The sequence below is a fragment of the Ovis aries genome, chromosome 18 (assembly GCF_016772045.2).
Source record: "Ovis aries strain OAR_USU_Benz2616 breed Rambouillet chromosome 18, ARS-UI_Ramb_v3.0, whole genome shotgun sequence".
Taxonomy (NCBI): domain Eukaryota; kingdom Metazoa; phylum Chordata; class Mammalia; order Artiodactyla; family Bovidae; genus Ovis; species Ovis aries.
Window position 1 is genome coordinate 28,759,990 of NC_056071.1, and position 19,393 is coordinate 28,779,382.

The 19,393-nt window shown below is 40.3% G+C and overlaps 1 protein-coding gene across 2 annotated transcripts in view; it reads left to right on the forward strand.

Annotated features, from left to right (window-relative positions):
• The window catches only part of CHRNA5 (cholinergic receptor nicotinic alpha 5 subunit), a 26,525-nt gene continuing 7,132 nt past the window's right edge, over positions 1 to 19,393 (forward strand). For both annotated transcript variants that reach the window (XR_009597091.1, XM_027957153.3), the window contains exons 1-3: positions 1 to 302; positions 13,441 to 13,592; positions 17,890 to 17,934. Coding sequence is in view for 1 of the 2 variants with exons in the window: in XM_027957153.3 (XP_027812954.2) it covers positions 176 to 302; positions 13,441 to 13,592; positions 17,890 to 17,934 (324 nt within the window). In the remaining variant the exon portion in view is untranslated. The remainder of the gene's footprint in view (positions 303 to 13,440; positions 13,593 to 17,889; positions 17,935 to 19,393) is intronic.

The window sequence follows — 19,393 nt, forward strand, 5'->3', positions numbered from 1 at the left end:
AAATCCGGCCGGGACTGGAGGCTACCCTGGCGCCAGTGGAGGAGCGGAGCACCCGGTCTGCTGCAGCTGCTGGCACCTGGCTCCAGCCCACACTCCCGGTTCGGTTCCTCGGGCCCGCTTTCCCCGCGCTACCGTCGTGTGGCGGCTCCCTGCGTTGACGCACGGGTCCTGGTCGATGGCTGCGCCGGCGTGGGGGCGCTGGGTCCTCGGCCTCGGGCCCCTCCTGCTCCAGTTCTTCCTCCCTTTCCAGCTGGTCGCAGGGCGCTGGGGTCCGGAGGGCGCGGGGGGCGGCGTGCACGGAGGTGAGCCTGGCGACGGAGGGCGGTCTTGGGCGTTCGCCCTCGGAGCGGGCGGAGGGGCTCAGGGCGGCGGGAGTGCGCCTGGCTGGGACCTCGGGGCGGCCGGGGCAGCTCCACGCCGGTACCCGGAGAGCCGCGAGGTTGCAGCCGTCACGGGAAAGCCTGTTACCGAGGGCGGTTATATTCTTCTCCTGGGGGCTTGGAGTAAGGTTTCAGCCTAAGTGCTCAGATGTGTTTATTTAAATATAGAGGAAAGGCCACTTTGACTTTTGTTCCGTGACTCTCATCTCTCTGGGTGACTTAGTATATATATACTTCGATACAACTTTTTCAATAAAAGATGCCCTCCTTATCCATCAGGGCTTTACTTTCTTGGTTTCAACTGGGTTTCCCACGTTGTTACTATATTCTTAGACGAGTATGGCGGCTCCTTCATACTTGCTTGTGAATAAAGGGGGGTCGAACATCCCACTGTGAATAAAGTGGGATGAATAAAGAGTCGAACACGACTGAGCGTTGCGCTCGCACACACATCGAGGCTCCTTGGGTTTAATACTAGGGATTAGGATTTGATCTGATTTGATTTACCGCTTGTCCCTGTCCTCTAACTTGCCCCTTGGCGTTCCAAATCTTTCCTTTCGCGATGATGAAAAGTGTGAGTTGTGTAAGACTGGGGAGCGGACTAACGTGGCTGCAGAGCTATTTGCATCCTAAGTTCTTGCTTAGCATCTTGGAATAGAGGTTTTTCTTCTAGCCTTCTCTATTTCAAAATGTTTTGGACAGGAATAGAAACAAAAGAAAATGCTTAGTACTTTTTCAAATTGAAAGCTTTAGGAAGTTTGTCAGCCCTCTCAATACCTTGAAGAAAAAATGCTACCGCTTATGGAGCACCTGTGGTGTGATCGCCTGGAGAAGGGAATGGCTACCCACTTCAGTATTCTTGCCTTGAGAATTCCATGGACAGGAGCCTGGCAGTCTACAGTCCAGGGGGTGGCAGAGTCAGACACTAACACACACATGGTCCGTTAAGCAGGAGATAAAAGCTGAAGTTCACTACGCCAGTATTTCAGTTTTTATGAGTAAGGAAACTTTATTTGGGTATAAGCAGAACCTTCCTCAAGGTTTTTAACCTCTGATTCCTGATTCTAGGAAGTGATAATCTTGAAGACTAGAATTATTTCTTGCAGGATGTGTTGCTTTACAAGGACTGTAGAGAAATAAGGTGAAGGATGATTTAAACAAATAAAATCTGGTGCAGAAGGTGTCATAATTTAACAGTAAGAAAGGAGTGTGATTTTGGAGCCAGGCAAACCTGGGTTCAAATTATGACACGTGTATCTTGACTTGGACAAGCTTGTCTCAGCTGTCCTCCTCCTTTGAAAAACGGATGATACTGCTTACCTCTCAGTTGTTTTCAGGATTAAATAATATATGTGAAATGCCAAGCACTGTGCCTGACATTCTAGAAAATAGTAGTCTCTATGCCTTTTGGTGAAAGTGGATAACTTTCATGTTGTATTACATTTATAGATATATTTTTCTCTTGGTCCCACATGAGCTTCTTAAGAACTGTGATCTTATCCTGTGTATCTTTGTATCTCTTAAGACCTAGCTTATTGTAGCAGTCCAGTAAATGTTGGTGGATGAATGATGGAACAGTAAGATCTCTCTGAATATCAGTTTCCTCATCTGTAAGATGAGTGAGCATTAAAGGCTTCCCTCTCTAGCTCTAAAATTCCAGAAAACTGTTGGCTTTTAGCAAGTGATCATTTGAAGAGTAATGTTGAAAAGACAATGGAATTGCACACTGGCTAATTTATATGCTTTTGTGTAAAACTGCAGAAAGTGAAAGTCACTCAGTCATGTTCGACTCTTTGCAACCCCATACAGTCCATGGAATTCTCCAGGCCAGAAAACTAGAATACTGGAGTGGGTAGCCATTATTTCCTTCCCCAGGGGATCTTCCCAACCCAGGGATCAAACCCAGCTCTCCCATATTGCAGGTGGATTCTTTACCAGCTAAGCCACCACGGAAGCCCCAGAGGTACTCCATTAATTTGCTGTGTTTCCTTGGGCATATTGCTTGACCTTACTGAACTGTTATTTCTCCATCTTTAAAATTAGAAGGTGATAATAGATGGATTTCAGGTGCTTCCAATCATAATTAATTTTACATTTACATTTTATTGTTTTCATATTCATCCTAGAATCTTAATAACTCTTCCTTGTGGTTTCCTGGGAGCCAGTCTCTAGGAAAAGAAAATGTCTGGTCTGCCAGCTGCCATACTTATTTAACTGGTGTAAGGTCACAGAGCTATGAAAGATTCTCAGGAGGCAATTTTGTCTATATTAAAGAGTAGATAATTAACCTAGTACATTAAAATAATATAAACCTTTTAAACTGACCCGACCCTGATTAGGAGAGTGATTTATGGAAATTAGTCATTGGTCAATTATATTTCTTAGCTGTATAGTTGTGAAACATTTTCAATGGTTGAAACTTTATTTGTAGTGACTGAGTTCTGTTTCATTCAAAGGGAAATAAAATAATTATTTTGTGGAAAATGAGAGCTATGAAAGATTTTTTCTCCTCACCTTTAGTCATTTTCATTAACATATTAAGAAGCTAATAAAATACACATATAGTGACCATCCTCTTTACTTTTATTATGATTACATCCAAAAGAATGTTGAGATACTTTATGTAAGGACACAGAGTTTTCATATAGTTTAATTGAAAGTAAAAATTATTTTTGTTTTCTTGCAAATGCTAAATATGCCCTGAGTTAGACTGAGCACCTGGAACATAGGGTTTTATTTGTGTATTTCCTGATACGTTTCAGATGTACCTGAGTTTGTAAATGTAGCCTGTTGATGGAACCTTAAAAAGGTTTTCAATCATTCGTCAGAATAGGGCTTTTTTTCCACCTATAATGTACAAATTAGATCTAGTAATTTTTTATAATTAGGATATGAGTTTTTTAATACGTAATTTCACTATAGAACATTTTTCTTCTAATAGCATTATATTTCTTCCCTAAAAAATTGGAATTCTTTCAGCTGTAATTTTAAGTTTAATATTAAATAAGCATGTCTTGACAATGAGAGTTGGTGAATATTCCTTTTGGAAAAAAGTTTACAATTTGCGTCTGTAAAACTGCTCTCCCAAATGGCAAAGGTATGGTTTTATAATGACAATAGGACAGAAGAGATTATTTTTAACTGTCTTTTTCTGCTTGGTGACTAAAATTTTAATTTAAATGTTTTGTTTCCACTTTGGGGACGCCTGATATCATTTCTTCTAACTGTGTTTGATTCAGTGACCACATGCTCCTTTCTTCTAAAGGAGAATTATAGTCTTTTGCCAGTAAAAATAGGAATTAAATACGAATATTTGAATTCTGACAAAAAGAACAATATAAACTTTTTTTTTTACTTTATTTTGCTTTATAATACTGTATTGATTTTGCCATACATTGACATACAATATAAACTTTTAAAAGGTACTGAATTATTTTTGGGTCTGCTGGGTCTTCACTGCTGCTCGTGGGCTGTCCCTCGTTGGGGCGAGCAGCGGCTTCTCTGCAGTTGCAGTGCTTCTCGTTGCTGTAGCTTCTCATTGTGGGGCGTGGGCTCTAGAGTGCTCAGGCTCAGTACTCATGGCACATGGGCTGAGCCTCATGGCCATGTGGAATCTTCCCAGACCAGGGATCAAACCATGTCCCCTACATTGGCAGGCAGACTCTTAACCACTGGACCACCAGGAAAGTCCAATATGAACTTTTGATATATTTCTTTTTATTTTGTGATTTACAGTGTATAATTAGGCAAAACTGGTTTTCCTTTCAGTGTTTCTCAACCTCTGGCATTTGGGGCCAGATATTTGTTTCTTATGGGAGATTGTCCTTTGCCTTGTAGGTTGTTTGGCAGGAACCCTGACTTCTACCCTCAAGATGCCTGTGGAACCCACTGAAAAATATCTCCAGATATTGTCAAATGGTTCTTTGGGGACAAAATTGTCTCCCTTTTCCCCACCCTTGAGAATCACTGCTCTTAGTCTTGTAGACCAGGGCTTCTCAAACTTTAATGTGCACAAGAATCCTCTGGGGATGTTAGAATTGCAGCACTGATTCAGAGACATGGGCTGAGCTTCTGCATTTCTAACAAGCGCCTGGGTGGTGAATGCTACTGGTCAGAGTACCACACACTGAGTAGCAAAGTTGCAGACAGTTTCCCGTTCATATAAAGTGGATGGATTCTCAAGAGGATGCAATGATAGTAATTATGGAAATAGAGGATTTACAACGAACTGTAGCCCAAACAGGAGAAGACCAATAGAAAGTAAGCTCCATCCCACCAGCCTAACAAATAGAGCCATCTTCCGTTTGCATTTGTCCTCCTAAGCCCCACTACTCATTCATCTTTGGACAGTCCTAAGGAGGAATTTTGCAGGAGTCTTATCAAGGTCACACAGGCTGAAGTGAGCTGAGGCAACTTCATGTTCTGGCGGGTGTTTTAGTTCATGACACTAAATATATGAGCTCATGATACATATTTATTGCCTGTTGAGAGGTTTGAGGTGTCAAATTACGATAGTGAACTCTGCATTTATTCAATCTGATGATGCTTAAACTTTTAAAGTGTGCAAGTTGTCTCTTTTTGAAAACTATTGACTAGACCTAAATTTAACACTGCCTAAGGTCCATGTTCTGGCGGGTGTTTTAGTTCATGACACTGTAAATATATGAGCTCATGATACATATTTATTGCCTGTTGAGAGGTTTGAGGTGTCAAATTACGATAGTGAACTCTGCATTTATTCAATCTGATGATGCTTAAACTTTTAAAGTGTGCAAGTTGTCTCTTTTTGAAAACTATTGACTAGACCTAAATTTAACACTGCCTAAGGTCATTTTCTTACCGCCAGTGTTCTGAGAGTCAGGGCAAGATGTTAAATTAGGTTTACTAAAGCATATCAGTTACAGAGAAACTTTATTCGATAATTCTGTGATAAAAATCAATAGAAAATATAATGAAAATCCTTGAGTGAAAAAAAAAAACCCTCTGCATTTCATTTATAACACTTAAAATAATGATTGGTAAGCATGCCTACTTGCCACATTGAAAATGTTGGACATAGTATACATTTCTTCTCATTTACAAAATGATTGATTATGTTCACTTTTTTACCTTGCTATTGCTTAAAATAGACCTCTTTGGACTGCGGCAGAGAGGATCTTTTAAAAAGTATGTAAGACACTTTTCGTTAACTTAAAAAAATACAAGGAGACTTGTAGGGGAAGATTACTCCAGGAATGCCTTAATTATGAATTGAGGGTATATAATATATATCACTCTTACAAACTTTTTAGATATATTATTTTGTTCTATGATGATGTGTAAAGAAGAAATGGAAGGCTATGGGCAGTAACCAGCAAAATTGAAAACGTGTACCCTTGACTCAGCACTTCTACATCTGAGAGTAGGTGTCATGGAAGTCCTTGTATTAATACAAGGATTTAACTTGTATGTTAACTACAGCATTTTTTCATTATAGCATTGTTAGAAATAACCAAAAGCTAACAACAGTATCGGAGAAGGCAATGGCACCCCACTCCAGTACTCTTGCCTGGAAAATCCCATGGACGGAGGAGCCTGGTAGGCTGCAGTCCGTGCGGTCATGAAGAGTCGGACACGACTGAGCAACTTCACTTTCACTTTTCACTTTCATGCATTGGAGAAGGAAATGGCAACCCACTCCAGTGTTCTTGCCTGGAGAATCCCAGGGACGGCGGAGCCTGGTGGGCTGCCGTCTATGGGGTCGCACAGAGTCAGGACACGACTGAAGCGACTTAGCAGCAGCAGTAGCAGCAACAACAGTATAAATGCCTACCAGTGGTGAGAGCTTACATAAATTATGATACGGCCGTAACCCAGACCACTTCGTGTCTTATGAAGAAAGCGTGGAGATGGATGGGTGTACATTGATATAGAGAAATGAATGAAAGAAAGCAAGTCACAAAACTTGAAAAAGAAAACATTTGTTCTTCCTCTGTGTGTGAGTGCATTTTAAGATGGCCACACAATAAACTTTAAAGTGGTTAGCCTTGGAGGAAGGGAGATAAAGAGGAGGAGATGGACAGTTCCTACTTTTCATGTGCTTTTGTTTGGAATCTTGACAATGATCATACGTAACTTTTATAATGAAAGTATTACTTTGAGAAGAACAGAGACAAATCTGGGTCCTAGTTCTGCCTCTGCTGCCTTCTAGCTACTGTTAGACCAGTGATTCTTAAAGAGTCTTCTTAAATCTTTAGCATCTGCTACAGCTCTGGTATATTAGAGCCTAACATGTGATACCCAGTTTAGTTTATTCGTTCATTCATTCAACAGATGTTGAGTGGCTGCTTCCTGTGTCAGTCTCGGTGCTAGAGGTAGAGCAGAAAACTCTGGTGCCTGGCTTCCTGGTGGGCATATTTAAGACAAATTTGCATATTTATTTACTTTCATCAGATCATACTGTTAAACAGTATGGCTGTGCAGAGAACACCCCACAATGTGAAGGGCACTCCCTGCAAATGAGAATATGGCTGCAGCCCTGAAGTCTGACACGGCATCACTCAACACTACTGAGTTTGGGCTGGATAAATCTTAGTCATAGGGGCTGTCCTGTGCACTACTGGTGGCTCAGATAGAAAAGAATCTGCCTGCAACGTGGGAGACCCAGGTTCAATTCCTGGATAAGGAAGATGCCCTGGAGATGGATACGGCAACCCACTCCAGTATTCTTGCCTAGAGAATTCTAAGGACAGAGGAGCCTGGCAGGCTATAACCCAAGGGATCGCAGAGTCGTACATGACTAAGTGACTAACAGATATACCGTGCCCTACAGAATGTTTGGTAGCATCCCTGGCTTCCATCCAGTACTCCCACCACCCCCTCCATGTGACAGTCCAAAACATCACCAAACATTTTCAGCATTTTTCCAACAGATAGTCTTGTTTTATTTAAGTAAGTTAGAAAGTGGGGACATATGAATTTAATACCTAATTACTGGTGCCAAGTACTCAAATCACAGTTTTCAGCTTTGCAGTTTTGCTTCCTTTCTTAGTCACCATACTAAAATTAAGGATCAAGTTTACATTTCTTTGAGAATATATGTGGTTTCAGTAAGTAACTTAAAAGTGAAACTTTTTTGATAAGTCATTCTTTTAATTCCTCAAACTTGAGATGATACCAGAGTAATGCTTCTTGGAGTTACAGATGGATTTGTGAAACCCAAATTTAAATCTCACAGAGTTAATAACAGTATACATATTGTACCTTTTATGTATTCAATTTAGTTTTTTCTGTCATTATATTTTTAACTACTTCGGAAGAATTGTCCATTAATTTGTTGTTGTTGTTACTCTTGTCCTGTTTTTAGTGTGTTTCACTGCTAGGTTCCCTTTGTTTTTCTGAGATATGTGATTCATGTGCTGTTAGTAGGTTGGTATTTAATTATTATTAGCTGTAAAGGGTAGAGACTTGAGGAGAGCTTTTCGCTGAACTGTCATTGCAGTGTTGAGAGTGCCTGATGCCACAGATATGTTATTCCCTTTTTTTTTTTTTTGCAAGTTTCCACTGTCTATGGTATTCTATAGGGAGATGATCTTTTAGGCTATCAGGAAAGTTTTAGGTAGAAATCGGAGCACTACAGGCAGTAATTGCTTTGTGATAGTACTTTCGTGTATTTGCCTTTTGAGGTCTATCAGTTATCCTTACTTTAGCAATCATTTAGAGGCTGATAAGAATGACTGCTGGCACTTCTAGGCACAGTTTTACTTAATCCTTACAATAACTTACTTTATTAGGTTGGTATTGTTTTAGACCAGTTTTACAGATGAAAAAACTAATATGCAAAGAAGTTATATCTCCAGGTCAGACAATAAGTATTAGAAGTTAGATAGAACTCCACTCGTGGACTTAAAATCTACTAGTTCTTAGCCAGCATGTTATATTGCCTCTCTTCATACTCAAATCTGAGTAGCACAAGGCCTCTCTATCTTTAAAAAGATGTCTAGTGGGACTTCTTAATCCTTATTAGTAAACTTCTGTAGCTCTTGTGACAGTTGCTTTCACAACCAAGGGTGAAATTCTGAATTACTAGAAATAAGTGGAAATTGTCAGATGGTATTAACTGCTTCATCTGTTCATGTATGCATTCAGCACACAGACCACCTGCTCTGTGCCAGTATGCTGTTAGGACCTGGGGTTGTTGTTCAGTCGCTCAGTCGTGTCTGACTTTGCAACTCCATGGACTGCATCACACCAGGCTTCCCTGTCCTTCACTACCTCCCGGAGTTTGCTCAAACTCATGTCCATTGAGTTGGTGATGCCATCCAACCATCTCATCCTCTATCAGCCCCTTCTCCTTCTGCCTTCAATCTTTCCCAGCATTAGGGTCTTTTCCAATCAATTGGCTCTTTGCACCGGGTGGCCAAAGTATTGGAGCTTCAGCTTCAGCATTCCTTTCCCTGAATATTCAGGACTGATTTGCTTTAGGATTGACTGGTTTGATCTCCTTGGTGTCTGGGAGACTCTCAAGAGTCTTCCCCAGCACCACAGTTCAAAGGCATCAGTTCTTTGGTACTCAGCCTTTTATATTGTCCAGCTCTCACATTTGTGAATAACTACTAGAAAAACCATAGCTTTAAGGGTCCCAATTTCTCCACATTTTAACCAAAAAACATGTTATTATCTGTATTACTTATTATAGCCATCTTAGGGGGTATGACATGGTATCTCATGGCTAAAGGTTTGAACATCTTTTCCTGTAATTATTGGCCTTTCTGTCACTTGCTTCTTGGAGGAAACGCAATGACAAACCTAGACAGCATATTAAAAGCAGAGACATAACTTTGCCAACAAAGGTCTGTCTAGTCAAAGCTATGGTTTTTCCAGTAGTCATGTATGGATGTGAGAGTTGAACTACAAAGAAAGCTGAGTGCTGAAGAATTGACTCTTGAGAGTCCCTTGGACTGCAAGGAGATCAAACCAGTCAATCCTAAAGCAAATCAGACCTGAATATTCAGGAAAAGGTAGGACTGATGCTGAAGCTGAAACTCCAGTACTTTGGCCACCTGATATAAAGAACTGACTCATTTGAAAAGACCCTGATGCTGGGAAAGATTGAAGGCAGGAGGAGAAAGGGACAACAGAGGATGAGATGGTTAGATAGCATCGCTGACTCGATGGACATGAGTTTGAGCAAGCTCCAGAAGTTGGTATTGGACAGGGAAGTCTGGCGTGCTGCAGTCCACGGGGTTGCAAAGAGTTGGACACGACTGAGCGACTGAACTGAACTGAAGTATCTGTTTTTAAATTGATTAGGTTGTTGGTCTTATTCAAGTCCCTTGTCAAGATGTATAATCTGCAAATTATTTCTCCTGTTTCTCTCTTTAAGTAGTAAGGGAAGAAAAGCTACTCTTAACTTACTACTGTGTTCAGCACTAAGTATAATGCTGTAGGAATGCCCGACTAAGGAAATGATTCCTGCATTCCAGGACGTTTGTTTCCTGGAGACCCACGACTTATGTGACATAATTGAAAAATAGTGCAGAGCAATACAGTAAGTCCCTTACATATGAACCTTCAGGTTGTGAACTTTTAAGATGTGAATATGCCCCTGTATGCCAACTGTTGTACTGTACTACTATATTTTTCAAGGTACTGTACTTTAAGATGAAAAATATTTTATTTTTGTGTTTGTTTCTTATGTATTATTTGTGTGCAAAGTATTATAAATCTATTCAGTACAGTACTATTCAGCTGTGTTAGTTGGATATCTAGGCTAACTTTGTTTAGACTTATGAACAAATTTGACTTATGAATATACTTTTAGAACAGAACTCATTCATGTGTAGGGTACTTTCTGTATAGTAATTGCCACAGGATTCCTAGGAATCCTGGTTGAAAGTGATTGCTTTAAAGTATTTATTTTGAGTAGGATGAGCAAATGTTAATTATTCACAAAAATTTTTTAAAATAATTCTTTAGTTTGATTCAGTTTCTGTAGAATTTAGCTTATATATAGTATCACGTTTTCTGAATCAGTCCTTACTACTGGATGATAAATGTGGATTTACCTGTCTTTGAGTACGAGTGCATTTCCAGCATTTGAAAGGCATAGTGCGTGATACAAGGCATATTTTGTTAAATGTTTGTTGAATGAATGAGCAAACATTGGTGGGGCTTGAGCTCTCAGGGGATATAACCATAAACCTCTTTCCAGTTGTCATGAGGCAGAAGAAATTAATGTGGAAAGAGGAAGAGGCTGAGGGGAGCTGAGCTCTGCCACTTATGAGCTCTGTAGCACTGGCCTTTCTGGTCTATATCCTCATTTGTTAAGTAAGGGAATGTGTTGGATCATCTCCTTCTTAATATTTTGGGGTTTATGAGCACTATGAACTGAAAACATTTAGAACCAGATAAAGAAACATGGCCTCTAAGCAGAATTTGAGTGCACCATTAAGTTTTTGTGCTAAAATACCGTCGACCTTTGCACCTATCATTTCTGTAACATTGTACTAGGAAGATGTTACTTCTAGTATTGGATGTACTACGAAAGTATTCACAAGGTAGTATCTTAAGGGTTCTCATTAAGTAGAACGATTATCATTTTATTTATTTATACCCTATCTACTTTCTTTCAAACAAAATTTGAGGTGGCAATTCGAGTTAGTATTTTTTTTCCCCTAAGACAGTTTCCTTAGATGCTATTAAAAAACTTTTTTTTTTAGGACCTACTGGATAGCACAGGGAACTATACTCAATATCTTGTAATAACCTATAATGGAAAAGGAACTTCCCTCAACAGCATTTCTGGACACAAACCTCATGGTTCTGAAAAGTCTCAGAAACTCAGTGCCTGGCATAGATGTTTTCACTATACACATGATGTACACGACCATCCGATATTTACCCAATCCCATCAGAGTGTTATCTCTGTCTTTTAAACAACCTTAAACTTTTGGTGTTTCAGAGACTATAACGTTTAAAAATAGAATTAGAATAGGAGAAACTGGTCAATAATGCTATTTTAACTTGAACCTCTGAAATTAACAGCTTTTAAAATTACAGAGAATGACTCCTTAGCGTGTAATATTCTAATTGAATTGCAATAGCTCCAGTACTGCATTTCAGCAGAAGGAGACTTCTACAGAGGCATGGCACAAACTCTTACGGTATTTATAGGTTAAATCAAATATCTTAAGTAGCCTAGGGAAGCAAGACATAAACTCTGAAGACTAAGCTGCTCTATTAATTAAGGAATAGGCAGTGAGAGAAAATCAGAGGATGGATTTCCTCTAGCTAAAATAATTAGATACTTTTTAATAGCTCTGTATAGAAAACATGGTCTCTCATTACAAAAAGAGATTTTGTGAAAGTGCTAATTTTCTGTCAAATCATTCTTTCAGGTTAGAGAAAGATCAACACTAGCTACTCTAAATCTGCAATATATACGTTATGATAAATAAGCCATTGACATTTTGTTTTAAATAAGTGTTTTTTCTTTGTAAAATTATGAGTTTTGAGTAAATGTCATCCTTGAATTTCATGGATTCCACATTTCCTAACAAAGACTCCAGTGTCCATAAAACACTAAAAACCCATTTCTTTAAAGAGACTTATTTAAACTCAGTAGAAGTGTAAACATTACTATGATCCATAAATCTAATTAATCTTTCTTTGGCTATGGCATCTCAAACTTGTAAAATTTTGTCTTTTTTTTTTTTTTAAGTCTTGAACCCTAAGGTAATTGTATACAAATGTGTAGCAAAGATATGACAAAGCTGAATAATTTACTCGGTATTTTTGTGTCCGTATATATTAAATGCATGTAAATTAAAGCATGCAGTTCATGGGGTCTCAAGGAGTTGGATACGACATAGTGACTGAACAACAACAAATTAAAGCATGTTTATTTTATATTTATGCTGCACGCTAAGTCGCTTAGTCATATCTGACTCTTTGCAACCCAGTGGACTGTAGCCCGCCAGGCTCCTCTGTCCATGGGTTTCTGCAGGCAAGAATACAGGAGTGGGTCGCCATTTCCTTTTCCAGGGGATCTTCCAGACTCAGGGACTGAACCATGTCTCTTATGTCTTCTGTGTTGACAGGTGGGTTCTTTACCACTAGTGCCAGTTTACCAATAAATTTTAATACATCTGTTTTCTAGGTTTGGAATTTTATGACAAGCAACCCCCCAGCCCTGGTAATTTAAAAGCTTTTGTTACTTCAGTACAGTTCAGTTGCTCAGTCGAGTCCGACTCTTTGCGACCCCATGAATCACAGCACGCCAGGCCTCCCTGTCCATCACCAACTCCCGGAGTTCACTCAGACTCACGTCCATCAAGTCAGTGATGCCATCCAGCCATCTCATTCTCTGTCATCCCCTTCTCCTCCTGCCCCCAATCCCTCCCAGCATCAGAGTCTTTTCCAATGAGTCAACTCTTCGCATGAGGTGGCCAAAGTACTGGAGCTTCAGCTTTAGCACCAGTCCTTCCAAAGAACACCCAGGGCTGATCTCCTTTAGGATGGACTGGTTGGATCTCCTTGCAGTCCAAGGGACTCTCAAGACTCTTCTCCAACACCACAATTCAAAAGCATCAATTCTTCAGTGCTCAGCTTTCTTCACAGTCCAACTCTCACATCCATACATGACCATAGGAAAAACCATAGCCTTGACTAGACGGACCTTTGTTACTTAGATTTTAAATTACTCTGTGTTAATAATCTGATTTAACTAAGAAATATATCTGAACCAGAGTGTCCCTCCTGGATCACAAACATTTATATTAACATTTTATATTAAAATCGCCCATGTCCATAGCCTAAATAATACTTTATTGTTGTTCAGTCGCTCAGTCGTGTCCCACTCTTTGTGACCCCATGGACTGCAGCACGCAGGCTTCCTTGTCCTTCACTATCTCCCAGAGTTTGCCCAAACTCATGTCCTTTGAGTCGATGATGCCATCCAACCATCTCATTCTCCCTCTGTCGCCCCCTTTGGTTCATTCGTAGTGCTGAACTTTTTAAAAGTCTAGGTGTTTTGTGGGAGAGATGCCAATCCACTAACTTCTAAAAATTTGTTGTACAGGATTAGCTGAACCATCCGTTGTTGCCAAACACGAAGATAGTTTGTTTAAGAATTTATTTCAAGACTACGAAAGATGGGTTCGTCCTGTGGAACACCTGAATGACAGAATAAAAATAAAGTTTGGCCTTGCAATATCTCAATTAGTGGATGTGGTAGGTGTGCGCGTCATTACGTATTTGTTTCACACAGGTTTATGCAGAGCATCTTGTGCACGCAAGCACGGTGCCAGGCCACAGAGATAACAGGGGTGAATGAACATAGCCATTTTCCTCAAGGAACTCACCAGGGAAAAACAATGATTACACCGCAGACACAGGAATACTGTATGTTTATGTAATCTGGTAGAGTTTAGAAATCATTTTATCTCATTTGGTGATTAAAATAGGCCTATTCTTAATAAATTTGAAGTGATTAAATATTTTATATGGCGGTTTCTCCTTAAATGTGTTTTAAAAATATGACCAAAAGATCAAAATTTTAAAAGAAAAAATCCAAGAGTTAGAGTTGTAGATTTTTAGAACAAAAAGGATCTCAACGGATTATTGCTTCAGTATCACACATACAACGTTTCTGAGATCTTTTCATGTGAGATTTACCAGGAAGTAAATTCTCTTCATAAACTTGTTTTTGTCGTCAAGAGATTCTTTCTATTTTAAACTAACAGGTTCACACTAATTTTCAAACTAGTTTCTTCTTGTTCTGATGATATTAATCAATAATTATTTCCCTGTTGTGTTCCCAGAATAGTTGACAAGTATTTGTGTGTGTGTGTATAACGTAAGTGTGCCTTTATTTTCTGATTATAGAAGTAGTGCATGGTTTTTGGAGTTTTGAAAGTTCAAAAAAATACAAATAAGAAAACAAAAATTGACTGTAATTCTACCACCCAGAGGTGACCACTGGTAATGTTTTGTTGTATTTCTTGCCAGTTTTTTCTTTATGAGTACATTATAAAATTGTGATATTATTTTAGATATGATTTTGATTACTACTTTTTCCCCTATTGTTATATGATTAACATATTTACGTTAATACATAATCTTTAATGGCTATATTTAATTTATAATTTATTGTAAACATTCTTCTATAGTAGCAGAAACTGTTGTAAACTTGTTCCCAATTTTTCCTATTATAAATGACAATGATGAATATATTTGTACATAAGCAAGGAAGGTGGTAAATCAAAAGATATACAGTTTTTGAAGTCTGTTGATTAATATAGGTCACCTCATTGCTTCCAGAAAGATCAATCAATATGGATTCTGTACTTGATCCTTTGCTGGGCAATCCAGGGAGATTTTAAATACAAATTAAAAATAGGGAAGCAGGGTGTAGTTAATAGGACTTGCTTTCAACCTTTCTTTCCAGTTGGGATCATTAGCATGTAAATGGAGTAAGGATAGAACACTGCAGTACTAAAGCGTGATGTCGCAGATATCTGGCTATTCAGATCTTGGTGACTGAGACTGTCAAAGAAGGCAGAGTGCTTGAGCTGGCCTTGTGCTAAGCTTAGGATCTGGCACGCAGAGGAGAAAGAACTTTAATAACAAGGAACAGTATAATCACAGTGATTACATAAGTGGTGCTAAGCCTTTTTGTCCAGCGGTTTAGATCAGTGGTCTAACTGGACGGTAGAGGAGGTGACGAGTGATACCTGGGTGCCACGGTGCCTCTAGTCCTGCCGTTGCTTCTGTTTGGGGGACTTTTCTTCTCAGCACAAGCCATTTTTCCTTCAAGGCCAAATTCATCTGTCAGACTGAAATCCAAACTTCTGAAGACAGTCTCTCTTCTGTTCCAGTTACACTGACTGGCACTCATGTGCTGGCAAGGCCTCCTCACTAAAGCAGAGTGAGCTTTAGTCCTTGTGTCTCTTCTAACATGGTGTCTGGCACATAGTAAATGCTGAGTGAATGAGAGATCTGATGGGTAACAGACATGGTAAAAGCAGAACTTTAGGAAGATTAATACAATATAAACACGTGGCTTTGAGGAGGGAAAGATTAGAAGCTTGAGAGGCAAGTTAGAAGACCACATATAAGAAGGAACAGGACTTGACCACTGATTATGGAGGGAGGTGTCTAATTCTGAAGCCTGGGTGATTAGAAGGGTAACCAGTTGGAAAGTAAGACTTAGTTGTTGTGGAGGCAGGACAGAGAAGATGATGGGTTTGCTTTGCTATGAGGTCATCGTGGTGCATTCAAAAGAAAATGTTGGCGAGGCCCCTGGAAGGTCAGGTCTGGCTCTGAAGTGAGAGACAAGGCTGAGGAGGTCATTTTGGAATTACTGGCCTTGGGGTGATTGCTAAAAACTTTGAATTGGTGTGTTTTTAAAGCAGAGAGAGCAGGAGCCTGATCCTTCAAGAACGTTCATAGAAACTGGTGGGTTAGCCAAGCAGAGAAGTTGGGGAGGGGTGGCTTCTGAAGAGAAGAGCCCAGAAAATGCACAGTCAGTGGCGATAGGAGGGTGGGGGACTGGAGTCAAGGAAGGTGAGGGCCAAGGGTCCTGGACACTGAGACTAGACGTTTCACTGAATTGCTTCTCAGCAGGTTTATGCTGCTTTTAATCGCTGACGTCTTTGCCCTGCAACCTTGTGGTCATGTTTAGTGGCTCTTGAAGGGTCCTCAGATCCCTATTCCATGGTGTTCTCGCTCTCTTTTTAAAATCTCAGTGTTGGCTTGTCTGTTTTGATCTTACTTTTATGGTCAGGTTAAAATAAACCTACCACCCCTAAAACTTTTCTGCTTTGCTTACGAGTATTAACATTTCATTGATTTGTGGTTTCCCCCTGAGTGTCATCTTACATTTTTCTTTACTCATCTTTTCTTTGCATCCTCCACTGTGTTTAACACACAATAGATGCTCGAGAGACACTTGAGATCGAAATAAGCTATATCCCCTGAGTCAATGGCTAATTCCACATCTTCGGAGCCAGTTGTGAATTTATGGATTGTTCTTTTATCTATGTTACTGTTGAAGATACTAAGTACTGACTAGGTCCTACCTCCCAGTGTAAAATTGATGTGTGTTCACATTTTCTGGGGAAATGGTCTATAATTTTCATCAGAGTCTCACAGATGACCTACTAGCCTGCAGCATGCTCATTATGTGTTTACCAAAACTCCCCTAATTTTTAATGCCTCTATTTAGAACTGCCTGAAAGACATATTCTAATAGAGGGCTCAGCAGTTATTCTGGATGGTGTGTGATTTCAGGGTGGGCAGCAAAGCTGGTGGTATAGGGTTTAAATTTGGGAGTTTTGAGTTCTAGAGTAGATTTTACCCACAAACTGGTGGTGTGATTTTAAGCAAGTTTCCATCGGGCCAGTTTCCATGTTTGCAAAATGAAGGGATTATGATAGATAAAATCTCTCATTCCTTTCCAGCGCTAATATTTTAATCGAGGAAAATTGCTCTTTGGAAAACACACCATAAGGAGGATGGCCATGCTGTTTCCTAGGCCCCATTCTCCATGTAGGGACTAACAGCTGCCTTTGTCCCTAGGGGCATGCTTTTTTCTGTCCTGCTCCTTTTTCCTAGGTCATTCATGTGTTGTTGGGATGGGATAGGCAATGGGGACCCTCCAGTCGCCTAAGCTATTTATACCCCATCCTGTCTCCCCAGCTGTAGCGACTGCCTTGGCTTCTGTGGGTCTCTGTGCTCTGAGCATTGTATCCTATACAGGGTCCCTTTGTGGCTGATGACCATGATGATATTTTAGTGGTGCAGTTGGCTCTATATTTCAGTAAAATTTAGTGGAAGAGCTGCCACTTTAATTAGGCCTTGAAAATTCAGCGAAGGACTGGCATAAGCAAAGATGAGACAATAGGAAGGTATAAGTGGCAAGGACCCCTGGTTCTCTAGAAAAGTCGGATGTAAAAGCTTTATGAAGTTAACATCCAAGTCTCTGCCCTCCACACTTTTTTTTCTACATAACAGCTCCATAGAGTGACATTTGTGCCTTCGCAGAAGCAAATGACAAGTAATAGCCCCTCAAGAATGCATACATTGTATCTCACCAATTGTAGGATGTACATTTCCCCACATTTTAGTACTTCTGAAATCAAGATGTCTTGTAATTAATGGCAGCTTACAATTCATTATCAGCATTTTTCTTTCTTCCTTAGTGCTAAGTACATAAAATAATGCTGTGCTTCTTAGATTGCATCTTAGATTTGAAGAAATGTAGTTGTTGAGACTATTAACATTAAATGGGAAAATGCCAATGGTGGCCTTTATGGCAGGTTATCTGAAATGCAGAGTATGTTGGAAGGAATAATGTGAGATTAGGCTGGAAAAAAGATCCTGCTTTTCTAGAGAACCGGACTGATGAACAGAACGTAGTATTCTATAGAGAGGAGTGCTTATATAAAAACTGATAAAATTCTTACTTAAAGAATTACCATTTCTGTAATTGAAATAATCAGCCTCTTAAATTTTTTTTATTTTATAGGATGAGAAAAATCAGTTAATGACAACCAATGTCTGGTTGAAACAGGTATGTCTTGAATTTGAAGGGCCATGTAACTGTTAACTGGTGCCATTGTTATTACAGAGTTTGTAGCACAGAAGGGACATGAATATTTGGTTTCGGTGGACAGGCAGGAGGCAGAAAGGTGAGGCAGATGGAGTCTTGTATTCACGCAGTTAACACTGAATGCCTCGCATTTGGCGGGCACTGGGGAAATGGTAGTGAACAAAACAGACAAAAGTCTAGCCCTCAAGGAACATCTTTCCAATGGAGGGTGGTGGGATAAATAGGAAGTTGTATAGTACTTTTCAAGCTGATAAGCTTGGAGAAAAATACTGAGAAGGCAGACAGGAAGTGTTGGGGACTGGACTTTTAAATCGGATGGCAGGAGAAGTGCCACTGAGAAGGTAAGATTTGAACAAAGACTTGAGGAAGAAGCAAGCCACACTAGTATCTGGGGGAGGAACGTCCAGGCAGAGGGACACAAACGTGCAAAGGCCCTGAGGTTGGAGGGTGCCTCGTGTGTTTAGGGAGTAGCAAAGAAGCCAGCTGGCTAGGGGTGAGTGGCCGTGGGGATGGGAGTGGGAGATGAGGTCAGTGAAGCTACCAGAGGCCGATGGGTACTCCTAGCATAGGTTATGAGTAGTGGCTTCTAGGCCACTGTAGGATTTTGGTTTTTACTCTGAGTGAGATGGGAGCAGGCAAGAATGTAATGATTTATTTTTATTTTCATAGTCCCTTTTATATAAAGGAGTTTTTCTTTCTTTTTGTTTCTGGACAGTCATATGTGCCCAACTGCTGTTGAGCGCTTCCCTTTGTTTGTTCTTTATTACGCCTGATTTTATTTATTTTTGATTGCACTGGGTCTTCATTACTGCACACAGGCTTTCTCTAGTTCAAGAGCAGGGGGTGGGGCTACTCTTTGTTGCGGTGCACAGACTTATTGCGGAGGCATCTCTTGTTGTGGAGCATGGGCTCTGGGCCCCGGGGGCTTCAGTGGTTATGACGCATGGGTTTAGTTGCCCTGCAGAATATGGAATCTTCCCAGACCAGAGATGGAACCCAGGTCCCCTGCATTGGACTCTTAACCACTGGATTACCAGGGAAGTCCTGTCTCTGATTTTTAATACTTACTGCCAGTTCCCTAACCCCAAACTTCTTAAAGGCATATGTGCTTTCCTTGGGTGCAAGTCTTGACCTGATAACAGAATTATTACGACGTGGAGGTGGGACGGTGTGTTTATGTGGAATGCGTCATAAATCTGTCTGCTCTTTGCATGGCCTAGTCCAGCCAAGTCAATGACAAAACGGCTAGGAAAGAGAACGTTTTCCTTGAACCTGGACCTTAGCCTGGCCTGGACCAGGCTGTAGCTCCTGGGTATGGTTAGCTGGTAGAAGAGGTGTTGAGCAGAGCCGTGAACGCACCCAGCTCTGGTCCTCACCTGTGTCTCATGAGGGCCATGGTTACAGCCACCGCACGAGGGGA